The sequence below is a fragment of the Callorhinus ursinus genome, unplaced genomic scaffold (assembly GCF_003265705.2).
Source record: "Callorhinus ursinus isolate GAN/ISIS: 27379988/994484 unplaced genomic scaffold, GSC_fseal_2.0 scaffold41, whole genome shotgun sequence".
NCBI lineage: Eukaryota > Metazoa > Chordata > Mammalia > Carnivora > Otariidae > Callorhinus > Callorhinus ursinus.
The window spans coordinates 8103765-8127859 of NW_027397103.1; the positions used below are offsets into that span (position 1 = coordinate 8103765).

Here is a 24095-nt window from a genome sequence, read left to right on the forward strand (position 1 = left end):
AGGAGGTGGGGCGAACTGAGAGGAACAAGAAATTGAATGGTGAAAAGGAAAGTCAGTCAGGTGCCGAGTCCCTCCTTCAGTGATTGGCGGGTAACCTAGCAACGCAGGCACCGCGGAGGGAACTGTGCTGAGGAACCTGGAGCCCTCGAAGCAGGTGAGTTGACCAGGTGGGGAATGGCTGGGAATGAGAGGTAGATGTGGAATGGGGTCCAGCCCGCTATCCTTCGGCTGCCCGAAGATTCAGCAGCCCTCACCGCGATCCTGTCCGTGCTCCAGACAGTGCTCTCCAGCCCCTGCCTCATTCCAGACCTCCCTCTCCACTTCCTGCCAGGACTCCTGGGTATCTTCTGTGTCCCTGCCTCTAACTCTGCCCCTCTGCGTACCACTTCGCATCCCCGCTTCTTCATCCTTAAAGCGTGGATGAAACTAGTCAAGTGGAGTCACATCCTGGTTAGCTAATTTCAAGTCAAACATAGGTGATGGGGATGAAAGGGTAGTTTATAAATTCCCTACCATTCCACCCAACGGCCACGCATGCATTCCAAGGTGAGCATGCAACGCAAGGCATCTTACTTGAGTGAGTGTTCAGATTAGGTCATTTTGATTATACCAATTTTTGCCTTTTGTGCTAACAACTTTAGAACTTAACTCCCATTCTTGGCCTTGAAATGTGATTTCGTTTTACATTCAGAAGCTTTGTTGTAAGGATTAAATGGGGTGAGGCAACGAAAAGCTTGGCATGGAGCTGAGCTCAGTAAATACTGGCAATTCTTTTTCTTCCTAAAGCACATTTGTCCTTGACTTTTCCTGCTTAAAATGGATCGGGGGTGGGGGGGAGTCATCTCGTTCCATACCTTAAATATTCATATATTCAACAAGTATTCAGCGAGTGCCTACTACCAGGTGCTGGGGTAAAGTGATCAAAAACACCCCAAAAAACCCTCATTTTTCCACTCATGGAGCTTGTCTAATGTGGGAGGTAGTCATTAATCTGGTAATATACAGATAAATGTATAATTATGCCTGCGGAGATTCATTTCCAGAATGATGCAGCATGGAGGTCAACAAATCCTTTCCCCAAAAAGCAACTCGAACCCATCAATGGATGAATGGATAAACAAAATGTGGTATACACACAACGGAATTAGATTCAACCTTTAAAAGGAATGAAATTCTGATAAAGGCTACTAGAATGGACCATGAAGACATAATGCTAGGTAAATATAAGCCAGTCACAAAAGGACAAATATGTATGATTCTGCTTATATAAGATACCTAGAATAGCCAAATTCATAGAGACAGGAAGTAGAATAGTGGAACGAAATGACGTTACACATTACAACATGGATGAACCTCAAAAATATTAGGCTAAGTCAAGGTTTCTCAACCTTGGCACATTTTGGGTTGGCTAATTCTCTGTTGTAGGGGCCTGTGCTGTGCAGAGCAGGATGTTTAGTGTTATCCCCAGCCTCTACCCCCCTCCCAGTTGTGACAACCAAATATATCTCCAAATTATTGTCAAAGGTTTCCTGGAGGCCAGAGTCACCCCTGCTTAAAAATTACTGTGCTAAGCCCAAAGTCAGATGCAAAAGATTACATACTATCTGATTCTGTTTATGTGATTTTATTCATATGTTATATCCAGAAAAGTTAAAGGTGGGAATGGAAATTGCTTGCCAATTAGCTCATGGGAATTTTGGGGAGTGACAGAAATTTTGTGGTGATGTGGCATAACTTAGCATTTACCAAAAAGTCATTGAGTTGTACACTTACAATGGGCAAATTTTATGGTATGTAAATTATGCCTCAATAGAGCTGTAAAAAGAAAAAAAAATTTTACACCCGTGATCAGTACCGTACAGAAAAGGTGCAGAGGGTTTCCAGAGATTATAGTGCACTTTTTTTTCCAGTCTGGGGAGAGACTGCCATTGAGCTGAGACTCGAAGGTTGAGAATTAGCTAATCTAGGGGTTGAGAACTGGTTTGGCAAAAGGAATGTGGCGTATGACGATCCTGGTGCTTTGAACACTTTAGAGACCAGTGTGGGTGCAGTGCTGAGAGTGAGGGCAAGATGTCAGGTAGGCTGAAGCCAATGAGAAGGAATGTCATCAAAAGAGTGAAGGGGCTTCATCCTTCTCACTTTGCATGTCCCCTGCCCACACCATGGCTTTAGTCACCATCTGTGTGGTGACAGCTCTCACCTTTCTGGGTCTTTCTGGGTCTTTCATGAAATCTATTCCAGGTACACAACCACTCCTGCACATCTCATAGATGTCCCACTCCGGTGGCTGCAGTCTATACGTGTATAGTGCCTTGGTGTGAATTAGGAAGAGGTGCTCCTTCCAGGCACACAGAGCCCCATGGTTTTCAAGGCTTGGCAAATAGATAGCAAGTTCTACCAACAATAAACACCCCAACCCTCAACCCCTGCTTCTCTCCCAGTGTTCGCCCTCTGGGTAAACACCAAAACAACCCATCCAAACACCTGAGCCAGTACACTAGATATCATCCCTCACTTCCTTCTCCCCTATCCCTCATGTCCAGTGCTTCACCTCATCACATGGATTCTGCCTTCTTGATGTTTCTGGAGCCCATCCACTGCTTTGTCTCTCCTCGAGGCCACCCTCATCTGTCCCCTGGACACTACGACAGCCTTCCAAACCTGATCCTCTTGTCATGTTGCGCCTGCCAACCCTTTTATCACAATTTCCCAGGTTGTAGGTCTGATCTTGCCAGTCACTCCCTGTTTAAAACTCCCACCACCTCCCACCCAAGCCTTCTCCTCTTGAGCAAGGAGGGAAGCTGTTGTGGCAGGATTTTTTTTTTTTTTTTTTTAGATTTGTTTATTTATTTGAGAGAGAGCGAGTATGAGCAGGAGGGGCAGAAGGAGAGGGAGAGAGAATCTCAAGCAGACTCCATGCTGATCACCGAGCCCGACTCGGGGCTTGATCTCCCAACCCTGAGATCACGACCTCAAGAGTGACACCAAAACCAAGAGTCAGACGCTTAACCGACTGAGCCACCCAGGCGCCCCGTGGCTGGATTTCCCAACCAATTAAATCAGGATGACTTTCTTATTCCCTGGGCCCCCCATAAGGTGGTCAAGAGGAAGTGAGAATAGAATCAGGGCCGGATAGCCAGGCCAGGCCAGGACAAATGACAAAGTAGTGACAATGGCAGGAAAGGCAAGCATGAGAAGGGGTGAGGTCTGAGGTCACCATTCATGCCTCCTCTCAATATACACAAGTAGTTAGTAGAAGGCAAGAATCCACTCCATCATTCCCTTTCCCAGACTCCACCCTCCTCCCAGAAAGCCCCAAACAGCCTTAGATTGGAAGCAGTGATAACAGAGGCGATAGAGTCCCAGCATCAACCTCCCTGCCTCCAGGCTGGACAGGCTACCCAGGGCATCTCAGACAGAACCCTGCCCCAGCTCTGAGCAAGGCATCCCTCAGGAACATTCTAGGCATATGTGGTCAGACATAAATGCCATGGCTTTAGCTTGGGTTTTCACTCTGTTTATGGTGAAAAATTCAGTGAAAGGGGCAAGTCTTCTCTGTCAAGTGCTAAATTCTCCCCCACACTTTTTCCCTAGGAGACAAGCGCTCAGGGCAATGAGGCACCACCTGATTTATACCTTAACATTTAATAATTATCACTCCCCTTTGAAGAGGGCTTCTAACTCTCAAAAGGGCTTTCCCATTTAGTAAATCAGTCCTCCTCCACCCTTTTGATGTGGCTAGGACAAGTGTATCCCCGAGATGCCAGAGAGATAAGGGGCTTGCTCAGAGTTATTCTAAGAGCCCCAGCAGGGGAGAGTCATGCCCCTGGGTCTCCCAACACCCAGCTTATGAACCTGATCTTGACTCTGCAACTGATGGTAGCTTCAGATGGCACAGAACTCAGCTTGTCAGACAGAGCTGAGCTAGCCAGGCACAAGCCTTCCTTTGAACCTGGTTAGAGCACTGGACTTAGGGTGGGGAAGCCAGGAGTTTTATAGAGGAGCAAGGCCACTGTGGTCTAGACCAGTGACTCTCCACCAGGGGCATCCCCCGACCCACCACCCCCATGCCACAGGGACATTTGGCAATGTCTGGGGACATTTTGTCTCCCAACTGATCAGAACTGGTGGTGGGAGAAATGTGCTATTGGCACTGAAGGGGTAGACGTCAGGGATGCTACTAAACATCCTGGAGCACACAGGAGGGCCCCCCCCACGACAAAGAATCATCTGACCTAACGTGTCAATAGTGTGGAGCTTGAGAAACCCTGTCCTGACTGATATTTTCTTTTTCTCCTTTTTTTTTTTAAGTTTTATTTATTTAAGTAATCTCTACACCCAATGTGGGACTCTCAAACTCAAAACCCTGAGATCAAGAGTTGCATGCTCCTCCTACTGAGCTGGCTAGGCACCCCGGACTGATATTTTCATACAAGGTAAATGGTACACGCACACACGCACACACACCTACACACACACACACCTACCTTTCCCTTCAGGCCCTAGTTAGCAAACATGAACTGAAAGCAAACATGATTGCAAATCAAGATCATTTGAAACACAGAGCATTGGGGGAAAGTATCTCTTTGACCTTAGCTTTCAAATAATAGCAGCAAGTTATACTCTATCACCAATCAGAATGCCTTTAACATGGGGGCTTTCAAAAACACATTTTTTTTTAACCACAGACCAGACAAAGAAATACATTTTCCTTCTCGACCCAGCACACGCATGTTTAATTACACATGAATACTTACTACATGCAATGCGCTCTAATATTTTCTGTTCTATTTCATTTGTTTTGAATGCCAGTCCCAATAGGCGAATTGATTTCACCATTCACTAAGGGGTCATAGTCCTTGGTTTAAAAAAAGACACTTCTTCAACATAATCATAACAGTCAGGAAAAGCCTGTTTTGCATTTGATAAGATGATGATTTAAATATTTTTCTTAAGTGGGGAAGTTTATTTTAGAAGACTCTAAGTGCACCACCAGGAAATTCTTCCTTCTGTCTCAAACAACCACAGAGATACTACCCACAGTTGGATTTAACCAGAAATAAACACTCCTGAAGCTACACTGTAAGCAAAAAAGGAATTAAAAATCATGGTGACTTAATTTGTAAGGAGGAGGCCAGAAGCGGAGACGCTTAAGGGGCTCCAGCCCTCCTCCATCACCAGCAGAAAAACAAAAATAATGTACGAACAAGTCAAATTAAAAACAAATAGTAAAAAAAGAGTCAAAGTGGTTCCATTTTGGCTCTTTATAAACCCTTCTGCACAAAAAAAAAGTATATATTGAGGGAAAATACATCTATTTTAAGAAGTGTTCAAATGTTAATCTTCAATTATATTATTTTTTTAAAGATTTTTATTTATTTATTGAGAGAGAGAGAATGATAGAGAGAGAACATGAGAGGGAAGAGGGTCAGAGGGAGAAGCAGACTCCCTGCCAAGCAGGGAGCCCGATGCGGGACTCGATCCTGGGACTCCAGGATCATGACCTGAGCCGAAGGCAGCCGCTTAACCAACTGAGCCACCCAGGCTCCCCCTCAATTATATTATTTTTGAAGTCATAAAGGCTAAACACTATTGAGCCAGGATTTTATTTCATACTCATGACAGTTTTCTTGAGCATGAGTTCCATTACTGTCCCCATTTTACAGATGAGGAAGCCAAAGCTTACAGAGGTTTATTGACTGGCCTAACGCCACACAGTGAGGATTGAACTCCAAATTTGCCTGCCACGAGAACCCACACACTTAATCACGGTGCGGTAGGCTCATGTTTTTCTTTTCTACTTCAGAGATGAAGAGATGAAGGCCCAGAAGGTCAAGTGAATTTGCCCGGGGCTATAGCTGTGGCCAGCGTCCGGTAGAGGGTATTCGTTAGAACCAGAAGTTTAGAAATCTGTCCCCAGGAGCACATTCCCTCCCAGGCTCTGTCACTATTCAGTGTCCTCTGTCTCCAAAGCACAGGGTCACGTTGGAGCCCACAGCCATGGAGTCATCATTGCAGATGAGATCCCATCTGTTAATACTTCCAGCATTCACTGCTACAGCTCCCGCCTGGGAATCTTTTGCAAACCAAATGTAACCCACAAAACATAGGTTCTCAAAAAGGACAAGAGAGGATTGGGTAATAGTTCAAAAGTGGCAATAGGAAAAAAAAAAAAACTATAAAAAAGAAAAACAAGTTAGATTTAAATCTTTTTGTTTAAAAATTCCAAGCCCTGAGTACAGAGATGGGAAACAGGCCAAATCTTGGCCCATAGTTTTCATTATTAAAACATGACACTATGTTCTGGTTGAAATAACATTATCCTATTAGGCCAACATCTCCGTGTGAGGAAATGGGCCTATTGTTAAAGCTGGATTTGCTATCTTTTCATTTATTCAACAGTGATTTGTTGAGTACCTACTATGCCATTGTGGTTTGGGATAACAGTCTCTGTCATGGATTTTCTACCCTTTTCCAGCCCCTCTCTCCACTCTAGACGGAGAAAGCTCAGATAAAGCATACAGAGTTCTTCTGAAGAAAACTATTTTCATGGTTCTCAGAGTAGTGGGATCTTCTGAGGCTAAAAGGAAAATTCCTCCTGATTCAAAGGCAAAGCCTCTGCCTATTAACCCAGCAAGTAGGTGGTGAAATCAGAACTAAGTGACCAGGAATCCCTTAGCCATCAAAGACATCTTTGAGTCCTGAGCACGACCTCAGGGAGTGAAGCAGGGAATGTTAGGTTAGGTTAGGTTAGTGTTAGTGTTAGGTCCTGAGGGCCTGGAGTAGGTGGGGATTGTATATCTCAGAAACGTGACAGAGCTGTCAAAAGTATATGAAACAGCTATGCAAATGGTGGTATCCACAACATGGTTTTATTCAATCTGCAATCATGCTGGAATTGCAACTTTTCCACTAGGGTAGAAAATAAAAACAAAGACCATGAGCTCCATCTCTTGTGAAAACATCTCTTTGCCATCTCTACCTCTAACCATATTTCCCACCCTAAACCATTCTTCCTTAGCTCTCTCACAGCTACCCTGCAAGCAGCCCTTTTTTGTCTAATCATGGGAAGTACCAAGACTGGGGCTAGGAAGGCAAAAAAAAAAATCTCCATCGAAGCTAAGAATCACTGAGGAAATACTTAGTTGTCTAGGAATCCATGTACTATGAACTTGTCTAGGAATATATGTACTACGAAGGCTGGTATCAGAGAGGATGTGTTTTGTTCACTTTTTTATTTCAACAATACCTGGTTTAGGAAGAAAGATACACACATGGCACTCATGCTGTTTACATTGATTCCGGTGATGAGAAGTCTTTGCTGAAGACCCCTTTCAGGTCTCTTTGAATTCTAATTACGTCAATGAGAAAGTCTCAGTTTGGTGTTAATAAGTCTTTTGTGTATTAGCCTTATATCCTGCAACTTTGCTGTAATTGTGTAATTCCAGAAGTGTGTATATTGATTCTTTGGGACTTTCTACATAAATAATCATGTCATCTGTGAATAAAGATAGTTTTATCTCTTCCTTCCTAATCTGTATTACATTTTACTTCCTTTTCTTGTCTTGTCGCATGAGCTAGGACTTCCAATATGATGTTAAACAGGAAGAGTAAGAGGGTACATTCTTGTCTTGTTCCTGATCTTAGGGAATAAACTTCTAGTTTCTCACAATTAAGTATGATGCTAGCTGTAGGGTTTTTGTAGATGTTCTTTATCAAGTTGAGGTAATTCCACTATATTCCTCATTTGCGGAGAGGTTTGTTGTTGTTTTTGTTGGGTTTTTTTTTTAAGTCATGAACGGTGTTGGAGTTTATCAAATGCTTCTTTGCATCTGTTGATATGATATGATTTTTCTTTTTGTTGATGTGATGGATTACACTAATTGATTTTTGAATATTGAACCAGCCTTGCAGACATGGAAGAAATCCCACTTGGTCATGAGATATAATTCTTTTTATACCTTGTTGGATTCAATTTGTGAGTATTATGTTGAGGATTTTTGTGTCTATGTTTGTGAGAAATATTGGTCTGTAGCTTTCCTTTCTTATAGTGTATTTGCCTGTTTTGGTATTAGAGTAATGCTAGCCTCATAGAATCTGTTAAGAAATATTCCTTATGCTTCTATTTTCTGGAAGAAATGTTAGAGAATTGGTATAATTTCTTCCACAAATGTCTGGTAGAATTCACCAGTGAAATCTTCTTGACCTGGAGTTTTCTGTTCGGGGAAGTTATTAATTATTGATCAATTTCTTCAATATATAAAGATTATCTATTTCTTCTTGTGAGAGTTTTGGTAGATTGTATCTTCAAAGAATTGGTCCATTTCATCTAGGTTATCAAATTTATGGCCATAGAGTAGTTCATTATATTCCTTTATTATCATTTTAACATCCATGGGATCCGTAGTGATGGCCCCTCTTTCCTTCTTGACATTAGTCATTTATCTCTTCTCCCTTTTTGTTAGTATGTCTACAACATCTCTCTACCACTTGCTAATCTTGCTTTTCAACAATAGAGATCTGGGCTCACACTCATCATCCCTGGGCAATAGCATCCAGCTAGAGTAAAATACGAGGCTGTAGACATTATTACCTTTTATATAAGGAAAATGATATAAATTTTTCCAGTTACAGTGGAGATACTTTTTAATGAAAAGTACTTAAGAATGAAAGTATACTTCAGGAAAAAAAAGTTGAGTTGATAACAGTACAGCTTGGTCTATAGACTTGACAGAAATCCCAAAGGTGGCACGCTAATGAGAGATATGGACAACCCTGAATTAGAACTAACCCTCATGAAGGCTTCTTTCCTGACCCAGAACCCATGTTCTGCCTCATACATGGCAGCCTCATGCTGCCCAACAATCCCTGTGTCGTGATCAGTTATGAGGTGTGTCTCAGTAATTAGTTTATAATAGTCTCCAAAGTATGTAAATGATTGACTCAAAAACATAAAAGTCAATGAGAGATGATTCAAGGCTTACCCTAAAATAAAACAGCCACTCACTCACTTGCATTCTGATAAGCTCTCTTGAGCTAGGTGAGAGGGATGGGGTGACGGCTCTGTTCTTGCAAACTGTGTCTAATCCTGGGTATACCCACGGGAATGTGACACCAGCAGGAACACTACTGGTGGAGGTATACATATATATAAAATGACAAATATGAAAATTCATATTTGTAGTCGCTAAGTAGATTGAATGCTATAGGAACTGAATCTTGAACACGTCTGTCCTCTGGGTCTCTGCTTGACAGGATTCATTGAAACTGGACAAGCAAAGAATCACTGTGCCTGGTCCACTATAAAAGTCGATCCAAAAATGATGAGACTAGACAGAACAGCAGTTACAGGGGCTGCCTGGGCTGAGACCCCACCTTGGCCACTTAGGAGCTGTAAACTCATGAAAGCATCTAAACTCCCCCTGCCTGCCACCCAATCTTTGTCCATAAAAAGAGCTAATAAAAGCACCTACCTCATAAGGTTGTTGTAAGGAATGAAGGAGTTAATTCCCGCAAAGCATTTGGAGCAGCATTTGGCATGGAGTTGGTTCTCAAGAGTTAGCTAATACTAAAATGGCATTCTTTAGGATAAGATTCCCCCCGAAAATAAAACGAAATAAAATGAGATCCCTCCCCCCCACACACACACTCCAGTTTTGTTTAACCCCCTCTGACTATTCCACGTACCATTGTTGGATTTGTGGGGTATTTGCAAGGGTTGGATTTTCTTCCTCTTTTTCTCCCAAGGGAAAAAAATATAATTTCGCTCAAACCTTTTTTTTTTCCAAAATGTTCTGAGAGTGAAAGTAATAAAATATCCAACAAGCCCATTTGAATGAAGACGAGGTATAATTTGCATGATAAAGATATATTTCCATTTATAAAGTTCATCAGCAGAATTAATGACAAATAAAGGGAAGATCCAATTAAAGTTCCCCATCCATTAACAATCTTGCTTCACTCTCAGGGCAGGGATTTTTAAAAGGAGAGGCTTAAGTTGGAAATGATTTAAATATTAAGACTGGTGGCATTAAAAAGGACATGAAACGATCATATTAGGATTCAAGGAAAAGAGATTCTCCAGTGATTTTTGTCATCAGAGTCAGATGCATTTCCCTCGATCCTCGTTCCACCGGCTTTTTCGTGTTCACCCAAATGAGCTGTCAAAAACTGATGGGCGTCATCATAATCAAAGAAAACAAGTTTGCCCTTTAAAGCAAAAGAGGTAATTTGGCTGAAAGCAAATTGAAAACATTTCATATAATGTTGCATTCCCAGCCGCAATCTCTGAAGAATTCAGGCGTTTTGATTTATGCCTGAGAGCTTTGGGGGACAATGGGGAGAAATGCGTTCGTGAAACGCTTGGTTCAAGTTCATCCTGTGGTCACGGGGCAAAGGTCCTTCGTCCTCTCTGAGAGGAGCTGAGGAAGCTCCCGGCCGTCCCAAAAAAACATTATCTTCAGGAAAAGCCTTAAGGGAATTCATGAGATTGACTTGGGAGCAGAAAGGGGGTGGGAAACAAAGAGATGCAAGATAATGGCCCTCCTCAACTTAGCTGTCAGCTCCCAGAGGCTTCTGACTTTGGGACCCATTTTGCCTGGCCAAGGAACCAAGAAGCATCCTTAGCATCTGATCTGACTGCCTTTCTTCCTGGCTTGTCGTCACTTGAGATGTTCCTCTGATTCCCACTCTTCTCTCCTTTTGCTCTGGTTTGGAGAACTGAATATCTCTTGTGGCTTCAGATATCAGTAACTTTTCCCTTGCATTTATATCTTCATCCCCAAGGCCCCCTGGAGCCCCCTGGATCTGGATCGTTCATTGTTAGATGCCTAGAGTATTCTCAGGGTTCTTTGATTGCAAGCCACAGACACTGTGGCTAAAGCAAAATGGTGAAGGAAAAGCTGAAGAACGGGCCACAGAAAGAACAGCAGCCAAGGACATTTCTGGGGGTCCTGGTGCAGGATCTTTAGGAACCCCCCCACTTGGCGTGACCCAGCTCCCACCATCTCCCAACCACGTGTGACTCTTCAGGATTCCCATCCTTCTCTGATTGGCAGTCCCACCAGGACTGCACACAGTGGGAGAGAGGATGAGCTCCCCAATGGAAAACTGGGGCTCTATCACCTGAAAGAGAGGACATGGGTCCTGGGGAGGCAGAGACACCCTTGTCCACTGTCTACACCTGTGACAGGAGCGAGAACTAAATGAGTTTAAAACCGAGGTCTTTGTCCTCCCTTCCAAACCTCTGCCCCCAATTTTCCTAGTTTCTCAAGGGCCCCCCATCTTTCTCTCCCAGGCCCCCAAATGTAAAACGTCTCACTCATTAAGTCCTGATGACTCCTTCAGAACATTTCTGGGATCCACAGACAGAATGTGACAATGAGGGGCGCCTGGGCAGCTCAGTCGGTTAAGGTCTGCCTTCGGCTCAGGTCATGATCCCAGGGTCCTGGGATCAAGTCCCACGTCGGGCTCCCTGCTTAGCGGAGAAGCCTGCTTCTCCCTCTCCCACTCCCCCTGCTTGTGTTCCCTCTCTCACTGGCTCTCTCTTTGTCAGATAAATAAATAAAATCTTTTTTTTTAAAGGTTTTATTTATTTATCTGACAGAGACACAGCGAGAGAGGGAACACAAGCAGGGGGAGTGGGAGAGGGAGAAGGACAACAGTAACTTTTCCCTTGCATTTATATCTTCATCCCCAAGGCCCCCTGGAGCCCCCTGGATCTGGATCGTTCATTGTTAGGCTGCCGAGCAGGGAGCCTGATGCGGGACTCGATCCCAGGACCCCGGGACCATGACCTGAGCTGAAGGCAGACACTTAACGACTGAGCCACCCAGGCGCCCCAATAAATAAAATCTTAAAAAAAAAAAAAAGAATGTGACAATGAGAACGGCACAGGTAGCCTGTCCGTGCCAGCCCCACACCTCTCCCCGGGATGAGGTTGAGGTGTTCTTTTTCAGAGCCAGGTCTGTAGCAGTGATCAAAATAGATAAAGCCCCTACCTTCATTGGAGCTCACTTTTTAAAGGAGGGGAAAAGGCAGACAGTACACAAAACAGGCCCATTTAGAAACATCAGATGGTGATACTTAACTGGGAGAAAAATAAACAGGATAAGGGATAAGGGCAGGGAGGAGGAGAGGGTTTATATTTTAGGAAGAAAACCAGGAAAGCACTCACTATCACCCTGAGATTTGCGCAGAGAAGGAAGTGAGTGAGGGAAAAAGCTTTGCAGTTATTTAGAGGAATGTTCCAGACCTGGGGCTGGGGGGCAGGGGGGCTGGGGGTAGTGGTGTGCATACAGCAAGCACAAAGGCATATTCAAGGAACAGCAAAAAGGTCAGTATGAGGACAGAAGAGCAAGTGGTCACAGCGGCCAGATGATGGAGGGCCTTCCTGGTCACTATAAGGACTTTGGCTTTTATCCTGAGTGAGATGGGGAGCTGTTGGAGTGGTGGTGTGCTGGTAAACATTCAACAACCAGGACTGGAGGGGAGGGGTGCTGATTTGTAGTATTTGCCAATTTCCATGGTATAATACTTGCACCATGGCTGATTTCAAGCTACCTAAGGCTTCACAACCAACTCACAAATACCCTGAAATTGTAACAGTCAGCTCTGGGGAGCTGGATTTGGAGCAGAGGAGTGAAAGGATCTGACATTTTAAAAGTCTTCCTCTGGCTGCTTTGATGAGACAAGACTGTGGGGCAGGTGGGCAGAAGCAGGGCGAGCAGTGAAGAGGTTATCACGGTCGTCTGGGTAAGAGATGATGGACCCTCAGAAGGTCCAGTGGCTCAATGACGTCAGGGACAGCATTCCTGCAATTTTCTTAACCTTTTCTTCTCATTGACAAAGTGGCTGCCACTTCTCCAGCACTAAAACCCAAGGTCAGGGAATGGAGGTAAAGCCAATAATGTCTGTCTTTTGTATTGGGAAGGAATAAGTTCTCCCAGAACTTATTCTGGGAGCCCCTAGAAAACTTCTCGATTTTGTTGGCTCTACCAGTGTCTGTAGCCACTCCTAACTCTAAAGGAGGTTGAGAAGTTGAGCATTGAGTGTTTCTGGCCACCACAGTATAAGGAAGAGGAAAGGAGATTGGGGTGAGGATGGTGCCTGCAAAAAAGGGGTGTGGCCTTATAAGAACCTACTACAAGAATTTGACCAAGTCTAGAAGCCGGGGAATGAGGAAGGGACACCTGAACTGAGCTCTGAGTACAAAGAATTAACTTAGCAAGGATGAGGGGGAAGAGGGCACGTGGGTGGCTCAGTCATTAAGCGTCTGTCTTCGGCTCAGGTCATGTTCCCAGGGTCCTGGGATCGAGTCCCATGTTGGGCTCCCTGCTCCGCATGAAGCCTGCTTCTCCCTCTCCCGCTCCCCCTGCTTGTGTTCCTGCTCTCGCTGTGTCTCTCTCTGTCAAATAAATAAATAAAATCTTTAAAAAAAAAAAAAAAAGATGAGGGGGAAGAGTGTCTCAAGAAGAAAAAACAGCATGCACAAAGGCCCTGAGGTGGAAGGTTTATAATATCCCAACTTACCTACCTGCCACCAACCCTTTCCCTATAAATCATCCATTATGACTGTTCTTTCTCAAAAATCTGATTTTATCCTGTTACTTGTTTCCTGAAATCAAAATGGATCCCAATTTCCTACAAGATAAACTCCAAAGTCCCCAGTCTGCTGTTGAAGGCTGGTCATGACCTCAACCTATTCTGTGACTACAGCTTCATGCCCTTCTTCCTACAGACGTTGAACCTTCATGTTTGCATGGTTCACATTTCAAACTAGGTTATAAACTCTGGGAGAACAGGAACCATACCTTGCATCTCTTTTCTATCCCCAGGGGCTCAATAAATGCCCGAATAGATGACTGCGGGGATGATCCTTGTTGCAGGGATCAGGAGCAGACGTAAGCAGACCAGTTAAGAAGCTCTTTATTCATCCAAGGGAGAGATTATAAGGCCCTCGCTCAGTGGCAGAGAGGCTGCCAAGAACAGAAGGACTGGGAGCTGTCAAGGAGAGAACACTGGGAGAACAGGGGCTGGGAAGTGGGGGGTAGGGAGAGTCGGGGGGGCACTCGGGTTTCCGGCTCGAGCAATTAGGGTGGTAGCATTGCCAGTCATCAGGACGAGGGATAAAGAAGGAGCAGGGTGAGGGATGGGGACATGGTGGGGGTCCCTCTTAGACATGGTACATTGGGAGGCCCAGCCAGTACTGAGCAGGTACATCCGGATCTCCAGCCAAGCCCAGACACTCAGACGAGGAAATCACCAGAGTCCTGGACTTGAGATCTCAGTTTCCCTGGGCTAATCATGCTAGTTATTGTTTACTGAGTACTCACAATGTCCAGGCCCTGTGCTAGAAACTTCCCATGGAATCGTAGGATCCCTGTTTTATGGCCGAGGAAGCCCAGGCTTAGGGGGATTAGACAGCCAGCCCCAGGTCCCCCAGCAAGGGTCTGAACCCAAGCAGGGCTACCGAAAGCTAGTACTCAGCTGTCGTGCCATGCGGACTACGTCACAGAATGATCTCTGATTTGCTGCCATACATTTTTCTGAGCGTCTTTAATTTTAAATAAGCCTTTTATTTTGTAATAATTGTAGATTTACAGAAAAGTTGCCAAGATAGTTCAGGATTCCCAAATGCCCTTCATTCAGCTCCCACAATGTTAACATCTTAAATAGCCGTGACGTGTCCATCACAAGCAAGAAATTAGCATTGGTACAATGCTGCTAACCATGCCACCAGCTTGGTTTGGATCTTATGTTGTCCTACTAGTGGCCATCTTCCATTCCAGGATCCAATCCAGGATACAACATCGCGTTTAGTGAAACAGGTTTTAAAAATTGTGTTTCCAAGTCCTTGTTCATCCCCACCCTGATGTTCGCCATCCACACCTAAAAACCAGTGTGGAGGTGCTATGCTGGCCCTTGTCCCATTTGCTCCCAGCTGCATCGTTTGCTCGGCCTCGGGCTGCTGACACCTGCAGGCTGCAGTGGCCCCCGCTCCTTGGGAGCTGTAGCTCCTGCTCGACAGGAAATGGCTGTGGTTCCAACTTCCCCCAGGGTGACCTTTGTCCCCAAGCTCCCCACCACCTCTTTCTGTGGTGGCCTCCTGCATTGACATTGGCTGCATGGCTTTTCCCCTTCCCTGGTTAGCCTCTCAACTCTTTCCATCACCCATGTAACTCGGTTTCTGTATTTAGATGCTTTAAAAAAAAAAAAAAAGTCCACTAGCATTGACTTTTATTCATTCCTGTGAAGTCGCCTGAAATGATATCTGTTGCATTTAAATGCTCATTACTGTAAACGGCTGAACACATCCATTTCAGTGGGTACTTAACGTCGTCCATAGTTAAGTCACTTCAACAGAATGGTGTTCCCTGCCTGACCCCTCTCCACTTGGTCCTCCCACCCTTGCAGCCCGATGCCGTCACAAAGCTAGAAACTGCTTTCGGTGCGAGGTTCTGCGTACTTGCGGCAGGGCACCTGGGATGAACTCAGCGTCGACTGTGTGTGGCTGCCGTGGCCACACCAGCCATATCCTCACAGCACGGCTCGACTAACCACTCACTCCTTCTTCCGCAGGGTCGCCAGAGACAATAACAGCCGGAGACTGGTGCCGCCGAGGGCATACGGAGGCAAAGAGACGGCTCAGAAAATGGCTCTAGATGTCCTCGGGGTGGCCCCTCTCTACCAGGGCCCCGACATCAACAGAATGAGGCTGACAGCAGAGCCATCCAAGAAGCCAGCCTCCCTGCTAAAACCCTTGGTCCCCTCTAAGTCCAAACTCACCACCATTGAGACCAAGAGGGTCATGTCCGTACTGGATGAGACCATCCACAAGGTGGAGCTGGTGACCCTGCTGTCCGATGTGAGTGCCAATTACGAGACTCTGGAGGGGATGCTGGGGGAGGACATCATGAAGGCCGTGAGAGAGCACGAGAAGATCTGCCACAGCCTCCTGGACAGTGTCGCTTACCTGCAGGAGAAAGAAAGGCGAATGCAGGAGGAAGAAGAGTTTGAGGAAGAAGGGTGGCTCAGAGACCGCTTCCTCTCCAAAGAACTGCAGAAATCCCACCTCCTGCCCCTTATGCAACAGATCAAAGAATCCACCAAGGACATCCTGAGACTCTTGCTCAATAACCCACAGGTGGTGAGGCTCTTGCAGAAGCACACCCTGAGCAGGAGCGCTGAAGCCCAGAATTTCATTGATTGCCTGATAGAACTGCGGGCTTTCCTGTTCGAGAAGCTACTCACTAGTCCCGTGGAAGCTAGAGACAAGACTCAGTTCATACAGGATATCAACAGACGGAACAGGAGGAACCAAGAAATCATTGAGACTCTTGAAAACGAATTGGCGGCGAGCATGAAGAGCAGGGACACAGAGGTACGGCTTTATGGCATTGGTCAGGTTGTGGAAGGAGCCGCACGGAGGAGCCAGACCTTTTGGCAGTTGGGCTTTTTTCCTCAGTGATTGAAATGCCTGCGGTCATTCATTCACTCAACAAATGTTGTGAACACTTGCCAGGTACCAGGTCTTATGCTTGAGTCCACATGGCCGCCGCCTCATGCGAGGTAGGTCTTAAAGAGCTGATTTCATTACAGTTTTGAGAAGTACGACGAAGGATAAGCATAGAGTGCTAGAAGACAGTGCCGCAAGGGAACCGAGCTTAGACCCAAAGGGCCAGAGGCGTCAAAGCCAACACAGGAAGAATGAAGGGGAGCGAGGAAGGCAAGAGAGGGCGGCAGGAAGCTGCCAGGCCAGCAGCGGGCAAACTTTTTCCACGGAGGGCTGGATAGTAAATACTTTAGGCCTTGCCCGCAGATCACGTCGTGCCTTTTAGGCCTGATCAAAGAATGTCACCTCTGTTTTGAGGATGAGGGGCAGATGGGACCGGTGGAAGCTCTAGAAGAATTTTTAAGAAGGGAAATGATAACATGATCCCAACCTAATAACCATTTGGGCCATAAGACTATGTATTATGCTTTACGTACATTTTCTCACTAAGGCCTTACAAAGTCCCTGTGAGGTGGTGTCTAAGTATAGGTCTGGCTGCCGAGACAGAGACCCAAAATAATAGTGGCTTAGTCAAGATGGAAATGTATTTCTCTCTAGTAGAAAAGCTGGAGCAGGCACGGAAACCCTGCCTCGTGAAATTGTCGGGGGTCCAGGCTTCTTCTGTCTGACCTTTCTGCTGTGTCCCCCACAGGACTTCTAACTGTGGACCCAGAAGCCCCCCATCATGTCACCACTGGTCCAGCCAGCAGGTAGAAGAAAGAGGAGGAAGGCCCTGATCTTTGCTGGTGGAAGTAGCCCACCGCACAGTTCTTAGCCATACCCAGTGGCTAGGGATGCTGGGAAAGGTGTTCTTTCCCTGGGGCCACGTTCCCAGGGAAGCATTCTGCTCCCCAACCTTTCCAGGGGCGGGGGGGATGGATCCTGAGGGGCAGCCAGCCAGAGCTGCCTTGGACACTTCCACCTTCATCCCCCCCATGATGCACAGAGCTCGAGGCCCTCCGAAGCTACGTGCCGCCCTCCCTCCCCCACGCACTGGCTCAGGCCATCCCCCCTTCCTTATGTTCTCACTGACTTTGTCCTTTCAGACATTCATCAGAGTATGTTGATAAATGTTTATATAATTATTTGTTGATTTGATGTGGGTCTGGCATCCTCATAAGAGGACAATGAACTTGTCTCTTTTGGCCCCCTGTCATGTCCCCAGTGAGCCTGGCACAAAACAGGGGAATAGAAACGATTTTCTTCCTTTTTCTTTTCCTTTTTTTTTTAAGACTTTATTTATTTGAGAGAGAGAGAGAGAGAGACTGAGAGTAGAGCAGACTCCTCACTGAGCAGGGAGCCCGATGTGGAACTCGATCCCAGGACTCCGGGATCATGACCTGAGCCGAAGGCAGACGCTCAACTGACTGAGCCACCCAGGCGCCCCTGAAAACTATTTTCTGAGTGGAGAGGTGACAGGCTCTTGGGTGCTCAGTCAGGGGAGACCACTCGCAGGTTAGAAGGGTGCCAGTGAGGGATCGGGAGAGGGGCCCCGAATGGCTTTGTTGGTCCCATTCAGGTGGTGGAAACAGCTCTGGCATCCAAGTTGGACAGACCTGGGGTCAAATTCCATTTTTCCAGGTGGGCAGATGTTATCATGTGCCTTGGATCTCAGTGTAAAACGAGGGGGTGACACCAATTAGGCTGCTGTGGGGTCAAGAAAAGCCCTGACTGCTGAAAATACCGCCTGCTCTAGAACCCAACACCTAGAGCCTGAAGCCTTGCCCACAGGATAGGCTTGCCCCAGAGGCACCTCCCGCCCCGTGCTGCCTGCATGCAGGAAGGGAACTCAGACCCCCGCGGCCCAGCCCAAGGCGCCCAGCATGAGCCAGCCTCAGCACTGATGTGCTCAGAGGGAGACTCTGGGGCTTGGGACCATCCTCTGGAGCTTATTTACAAAACGGCCCCATCCTCCACCCCCGTTCCTGTTTTAGGATCAACTGAGGGCAGGGGACAAGTCAGGCCCTCGAGTGTCAGTGGGTGGCAATCCCCACAGTTTGCGTATCTCCTACTTTCATAAATGGCGCCAGATGCCTCTGCCTGCTGAGCACTTCTGTTCTGTGCCCCGGGCAGGACCGCCACTACTGTCCCAGACCTGCCCGGCAGCCTCTCCCCTGTGCCCATCACTCCAGCCAGGAAGTAGAGGGGGGCGGCCAAGAACATGGGCTCTGAATTAGACAGACGTGGCCTCGAGTCCCTGCTCAGCTGTACAGCCCCAGATGGATGACTCAACCCCCTTGAGCCTCAGTTTCCTTGTCTGTAAGCAGGCCGTCTCTGTCCCCCCGGGGTGTGACGGGTAGGAATCTGCGAGGTAATAAGGCAGGTCGCATGTTCAGCCCTTCGGGAGCGGGCAGGAATGCCGGTTCTCCTGGGATTATCAGGCATCCAGGAGGGAGTAACGGAGCCTCTCATCTTCCCGGCCCAGGTGGAGAAAGAGAACTTTGTGATCCAAGAACTGAAAAACCACCTGCACCAGGTGCTCAAGCTCTCAGAGAACAGCCTTCTTCGCACCAAGCAGGAGGCCGAGAAGCAGCAGAAGGCCGACTTCCGGGCCTCACAGGCCAGGGTGGCCAAGATCCAGCAGGAGTTACTGACCCTGAGGTCCCAATACCACAACCTGGTTGTGGAAAACCGGGAGGCAGAGCAGGCGCTGAGGAAGGTGCCCGGGACGGCAGGGAGCAGGGGGGAGGGGGGAGGACAAGGGAGGCCCCGGGGCAGGGGAGCGGCGTAGAGACTGGCCCATCCTGCAGTATACTGGCTGTGTGACCTTGGGCAAGTTCCTTAACTCCCCCCAGCCCCCACCCCCCCCCCCCCCCCCCCCCCCAGCCCCCCCCCTCCCCCCCCCCCCCCGCCAGGGGTGATAATACCCACCTTGTCGCACGAAGGACGTGCAGGTGCTCATACACCTCTGGCGAATTTCATAATGCCCTCCAGCCGCAGTTTTGCCATCTTTAAGATGAAAGTGATCAGATTGGGCTAACGGGTTTGTTGGAGGAATAATGAGAACCCAATAGGAAGTGTTCAGTAAATGTCATCTCTTCTTTTGTCTCTCCACCATCTCCACAGAGTCCCACCGTGCACACACCCAGCTTGCTTCCAGATCTCTTTCCTCACAAAGGGCACCTTTTCTAACCCTTGTTCCCAGTTCTCTTTCAATGTCACGGCTCTTGAGCATTTGGTGGAAGCCGTGGGCCTCTCCTCCTTAAGGAGGCACAGATGCACCTACACACAACTGGTGGATGATTCTTGGGGACACAGGCCCCCTGACGCCAGCCTGTCCATGGTGTCCAAGGGAAGAGCTCTTGCTCTATAGGATTAGGGAGCTGGTTTCTTTCTTTCTTTTTTATTGAGGTGAAATTCATATAATATAAAATTAATCACTGTAAAGGGAACAATTCGGTGGCATTTGGTACCTTCACAGTGTTGTACAACCCCCACCTCTGGATAGTTCCTGAACATTTCCGTCCCCCCAGATAAAACCCTGGACCCATTAGCAGCCACTCCCCTTTCCCCCTTCTCCTGCCCCTGGCAACTGCCAATCTGCTTTCCATCTCTATGGATTTGCCTGTTCTGGACTCTTCATGTAAATGGAATCACACAATATGTGGTCTTTTGTGTCTGGTTTCTTTCACTTAGCATCATGTTTTCAAGCTTCATCCACGTGAGCATTTATCAATTCTTCATTCCTTTCTATGGCTGAGTAACATTCCATGGTATGTATGGGAGCTGATCTTTTACAAACAAATTAGATTATGTCCCTTTCCTACATCTCAATCCAACCAGTGGCTTCCCCTCTCCGTTACACTAGAATCTAAACTCCTTCCCCTGCTGACACTTCCTTCCATGACACAGCTTCTCACTCTGACCTCCATGGGATCCCGCTCCTCCTCAGCCACTCCATTCCGGCCACACTGGCTCAACGTCTATTCTTAAACACCACAAGCCTGTTCCTACCTCAGGGCCTTTGCACTTGCTACTCCCTCTGCCTAGAATGTTCTGGAGTCAGACCTCTGGCTTCCAATTCCAGGCTCTACCACTTGTTAGCTCTGTGATCTTGGGCAAATGAGTTAGCACATTTGATCCTCAGTTTCCTCATCTGTGAAATGGAGGAGAACCTACCTTGTTGGGCAGATTTGGTGGGCAAGGCGTTAACCCTAGTGTAGAGCAAGCTTGGTGCAGTTTACTATTCATATTAATCCATCAAACACTGACTCATTGAATTTTTTTAGAAGAAATATAAAGTGGAGACGGAAATCGAGAACTGGATCCAGAAGTATGATATGGAGATGGGTGAGAAGCAGGTATTTGTGCTGCAATCAGTTTCTCGAGTGCATTGCCCATGATCCTCTAGGAATGGTCCATAGTCTGTGCCAAGCTCTGGGCCTCCCCAGACAGGCTTCCCTGCCCCTTTCCTTAGGCCTCAGGTTTGTCTGGCCTGGGGCAGCAAAGAGAGAGATGGAAAAGGAAGGAGCCAGAAGCTGGAAGCTACTAAGTGCTTGTCACTAGGCCCAACGATCTTGGCTCCATCTAGTGTCCACATCCCATACTCTCAGTCCCTTCCGTGCTCAGCTCCTGCCAGCCGCACAGCCGGGGCTCCTTCCCTGCAGACTCAGGATGAACTTGCCTCCCCTACTTCACTCAGTCACCCAGAAAGTTTCCACTGTGGGCCTGAGATGTGCCACGTGCTGGGATAGCGCAGTGAAGATGGCCCCCATTATCACCTGGAGGCTCTACTCTAGTGTCACCTGTCAGCTGGGTGACCTGAAGCAAGGGGCTTGACCTTTCAGAGCTTGCTTCTGCCTGTGATCAACAGAGGCAGTAAGGACCGTGCTGGGACCGTGATGGGGATGCGGTGAGGCACCATTGTCACAAATGCTTGCCCCCAGCACGGGATCTGGCCTGGAGGAAGTGCTGAGGCAATGGTGGCCTGGAAAACAGGGTGCCCTCAAGCCCATTCCCCCCCCCTCCCCAGCTTTGTGATAACACTGGGGCCCCTGGTCCCGGCTTCAGGGCCGGGAAGGTTTGGCAAGCACTGGGGATGACATCAGCCTCTGAGTGGTCCCAAGTCAGGGGAAGGGCAAGTCGGGGTCTTGCTCTCTCTGATCATGAATGCTCCAGGGAGGAGGGACTTCAGAGGCCATGCTCTTGTTTCTCCGGTCCCAGTGAGGGTGGTGGGTTCCTCGTCAGCAGAGACCGAGTCTACTCAGCTGTTTGCTTCTGGCAGATGCTTGGTAAGTGAGTGGAAGGGAGAGAGGGAGACAGGTGTAGATTGCAGCAGGAGGCAATAGTTGGACATGGGGAAGAACTGGGACTCAGTCACCTGAGAAAGTCCCACTCTGGATCTTTGTGAGACACGCAGCTTTAGTGACAGGCGTTCCATTTTTTTTTTTTAAAGATTTTATTTATTTATTTGACACAGTGAGAGAGAGAGAGAGAGAGAGAGAGATCACAAGCAGGGGGAGCAGCAGGCAGAGGGAGAGGGAGAAGCAGGCTCCCCGCAGAGCAAGGAGCCCGATGCGGGACTCGATCCCAGGACTCCGGAATCGTGACCGGAGCCGAAGGCAGCCGCTTAACCGACTGAGCCACCCAGGCGCCCCTCCATTTTTTTTTTTTTAAGATTTATTTATTTATTTGAAAAAGAGAGAGAGCGTGAGTGAGGGGAGGGGCAGAGGGAGAGGGAGAGAATCCCAAGCAGACTCCCCGCTGAGCACAGACCCTGAGGCAGGCCTCGATCTCACGACCTTGAGATCATGACCTGAGCTGAAATCGAGAGTTGGATGCTTAACCGACTGAGCCACCCAGGCGCCCCAGAGCTTGCATTTATATGTCCCCACTATGTGCCTGGCACCACATCCAGCACATTGTGTCCACCCCATCATTTAATCCTGTAGAAAGCTCCCACCCACTTCCTGGGTTTGGAATTGTCCCCATGTCTCAGAGGACAAATGAAGCCCCCTCAGGGCACAGCCAAGCTGGGATGCGAAACCCAGTCTGCCCAGCCCACCGGCCTGGGTTCTTTCCTTCTTCCTGAGATGATTTTAGTCAGGTCCCACCTCAAGTGGGGATGGACCACATCACCTCTCCTGTTCTCATCCGGGCCTCGGATGCAGAAAAGGTAGTGCAGACGGCGCTGTTGGGGTGGAAGCCCCTTTGGGATGGGGTGAGGGCGCATGTGGGGGAGGGTGGCAGGTGGCGCCCTATGCTTGGTGATCCCCACCCCCTGACCCTCATCCCAGGAAGAGTACGAGGAGCTTGACATCATCCATAAGGAGGAGAAGGTCCAGCTGGAGGAGCTGAAGCAGAAGCACAATGTACTAGTGGAGGAGTTCTCCCAGATCCAGGCCGAGCGGGAGGTCAATGCCAAGAAGAGAATAGAGGCCGAGCAAGAGATGCTGCGCATGGTGCGGGCTGCCACACTCATCCAGGCTTTGTGGAAGGGCTACCTGGTCCGCTCCATGCTCAAGTCCAGGAAGAAGAAGCGGAGCAAGAGCAAAGGGAGGGTCAAGGAGAAGGGCAAAGGCAAGGGCAAGGCCAAGGCCAAAGCCAAGGCCAAGGCCAAGAAATGAGTCCCCCCCTGGGGCCCCTGCTCCTGGCCTGTGCCACCACACCGCTCACTTCCCAGAGAGCAGGCTGGGAGGCCACAAGGAGGGGGAGCCTTGCCATTCCTGGCTTGAACGGTTTGTCAAAGTTAAAAGCCATTTTAAAGCACATCCTATAAATAAACGTCAGTTTGCCAGCGCTGCTGGCTGTTTGTGTCACCATACATGTCGATGCCTTTCCCATGGGGACAGCATGCAGGCCAGGGTGTCAGCACAGAGCTATTCCTTCCTTTAGCCTCAGTGGGAAGCCAGACCGCGGGCTGCAGCCTTCTTGGCCCCAGACTCCGGGCCATGGCTGTAGTGGACATACGTATCAGCCACCGGGGCGGCGGGCTGTGCTCACAGCTGCCTGCAGGAGGTTGGGGGGCGGTGGGGGGCGCGCGGGGCGGGCAGGCAGAGAACTCCAGGAGAATCAGGTTTTCGGGTCGGGGCTGTCCTAGAGAAATTCAGCTTTCTGCTTTTTCTGGAAATATCTCATCCAGACACCCTGGGGTCCGCCCATCTTCGAGAGCCGAGCAGCAGCCCCTTTTAGATGGCAGACACTGCAGCTTGCCCCAGTCCCCACCACTCCCAGCTGCCTCCCAAACACACGGCCTGTGCCAGTTGCCCCAGTACCATCACACTTGGGCCGTCGCCCTCTTTAGTGTACTCGGGAGGAGAGGCATTTCTGGTTCATCTATTATGACATAGGGCGAGGAGATAAAGGCAGAGGAGAGCTGGGTGTCTCCGGTGAAACCAAGGAGGAAACTAATTCTTCGTGAAAATTCTAGTTTAAACATCCTACATACGTACAAAGTGTTTGTGCCAGGGTGCGGCTGGCTTGCTTGGCTCATGGCCCACCTGACCCCTGTAAGCGTCTGCATGGGTGTCCCTGGTCCTGGCCACTGCTGGTCCCTCCCAGACTGCTCCCCCCACACGTCCGCTCTCCCTCTCCTGGAAGTGGA

General features: G+C 48.1%; 1 protein-coding gene across 3 annotated transcripts; it reads left to right on the plus strand.

Annotated features, from left to right (window-relative positions):
* Positions 1–23308, plus strand: DRC10 (dynein regulatory complex subunit 10). Of its 3 annotated transcripts, XM_073881080.1 has the most exons (6): positions 7708–7725; positions 7907–7978; positions 15580–16381; positions 18978–19211; positions 20782–20853; positions 22789–23308. In XM_073881080.1, exons 3-6 carry the CDS (start codon positions 15653–15655, stop codon positions 23116–23118), a joined length of 1365 nt encoding a protein of 454 aa, XP_073737181.1. In that variant the 5' UTR covers positions 7708–7725; positions 7907–7978; positions 15580–15652; the 3' UTR covers positions 23119–23308. The 3 variants fall into 3 exon arrangements, with proteins under 3 accessions (XP_025745394.1, XP_073737181.1, XP_073737179.1); XM_025889609.2 differs by lacking the exons at positions 7708–7725; positions 7907–7978 and adding an exon at positions 1–154; XM_073881078.1 differs by lacking the exon at positions 7708–7725 and having other exon boundaries at positions 7764–7978.
* Positions 23309–24095: the final 787 nt, after the last annotated feature.

Excerpts from the sequence above, each read along its gene's own strand:
- DRC10 (XM_025889609.2), top strand. The coding sequence starts at position 15,653 with ATGGCTCTAGATGTCCTCGGGGTGGCCCCTCTCTACCAGGGCCCCGAC. Across the intron at positions 16,382-18,977 it reads TGAAGAGCAGGGACACAGAG|GTGGAGAAAGAGAACTTTGT; the intron begins GTACGGCTTTAT and ends TTCCCGGCCCAG. Across the intron at positions 20,854-22,788 it reads TGGAGATGGGTGAGAAGCAG|GAAGAGTACGAGGAGCTTGA; the intron begins GTATTTGTGCTG and ends CCCTCATCCCAG.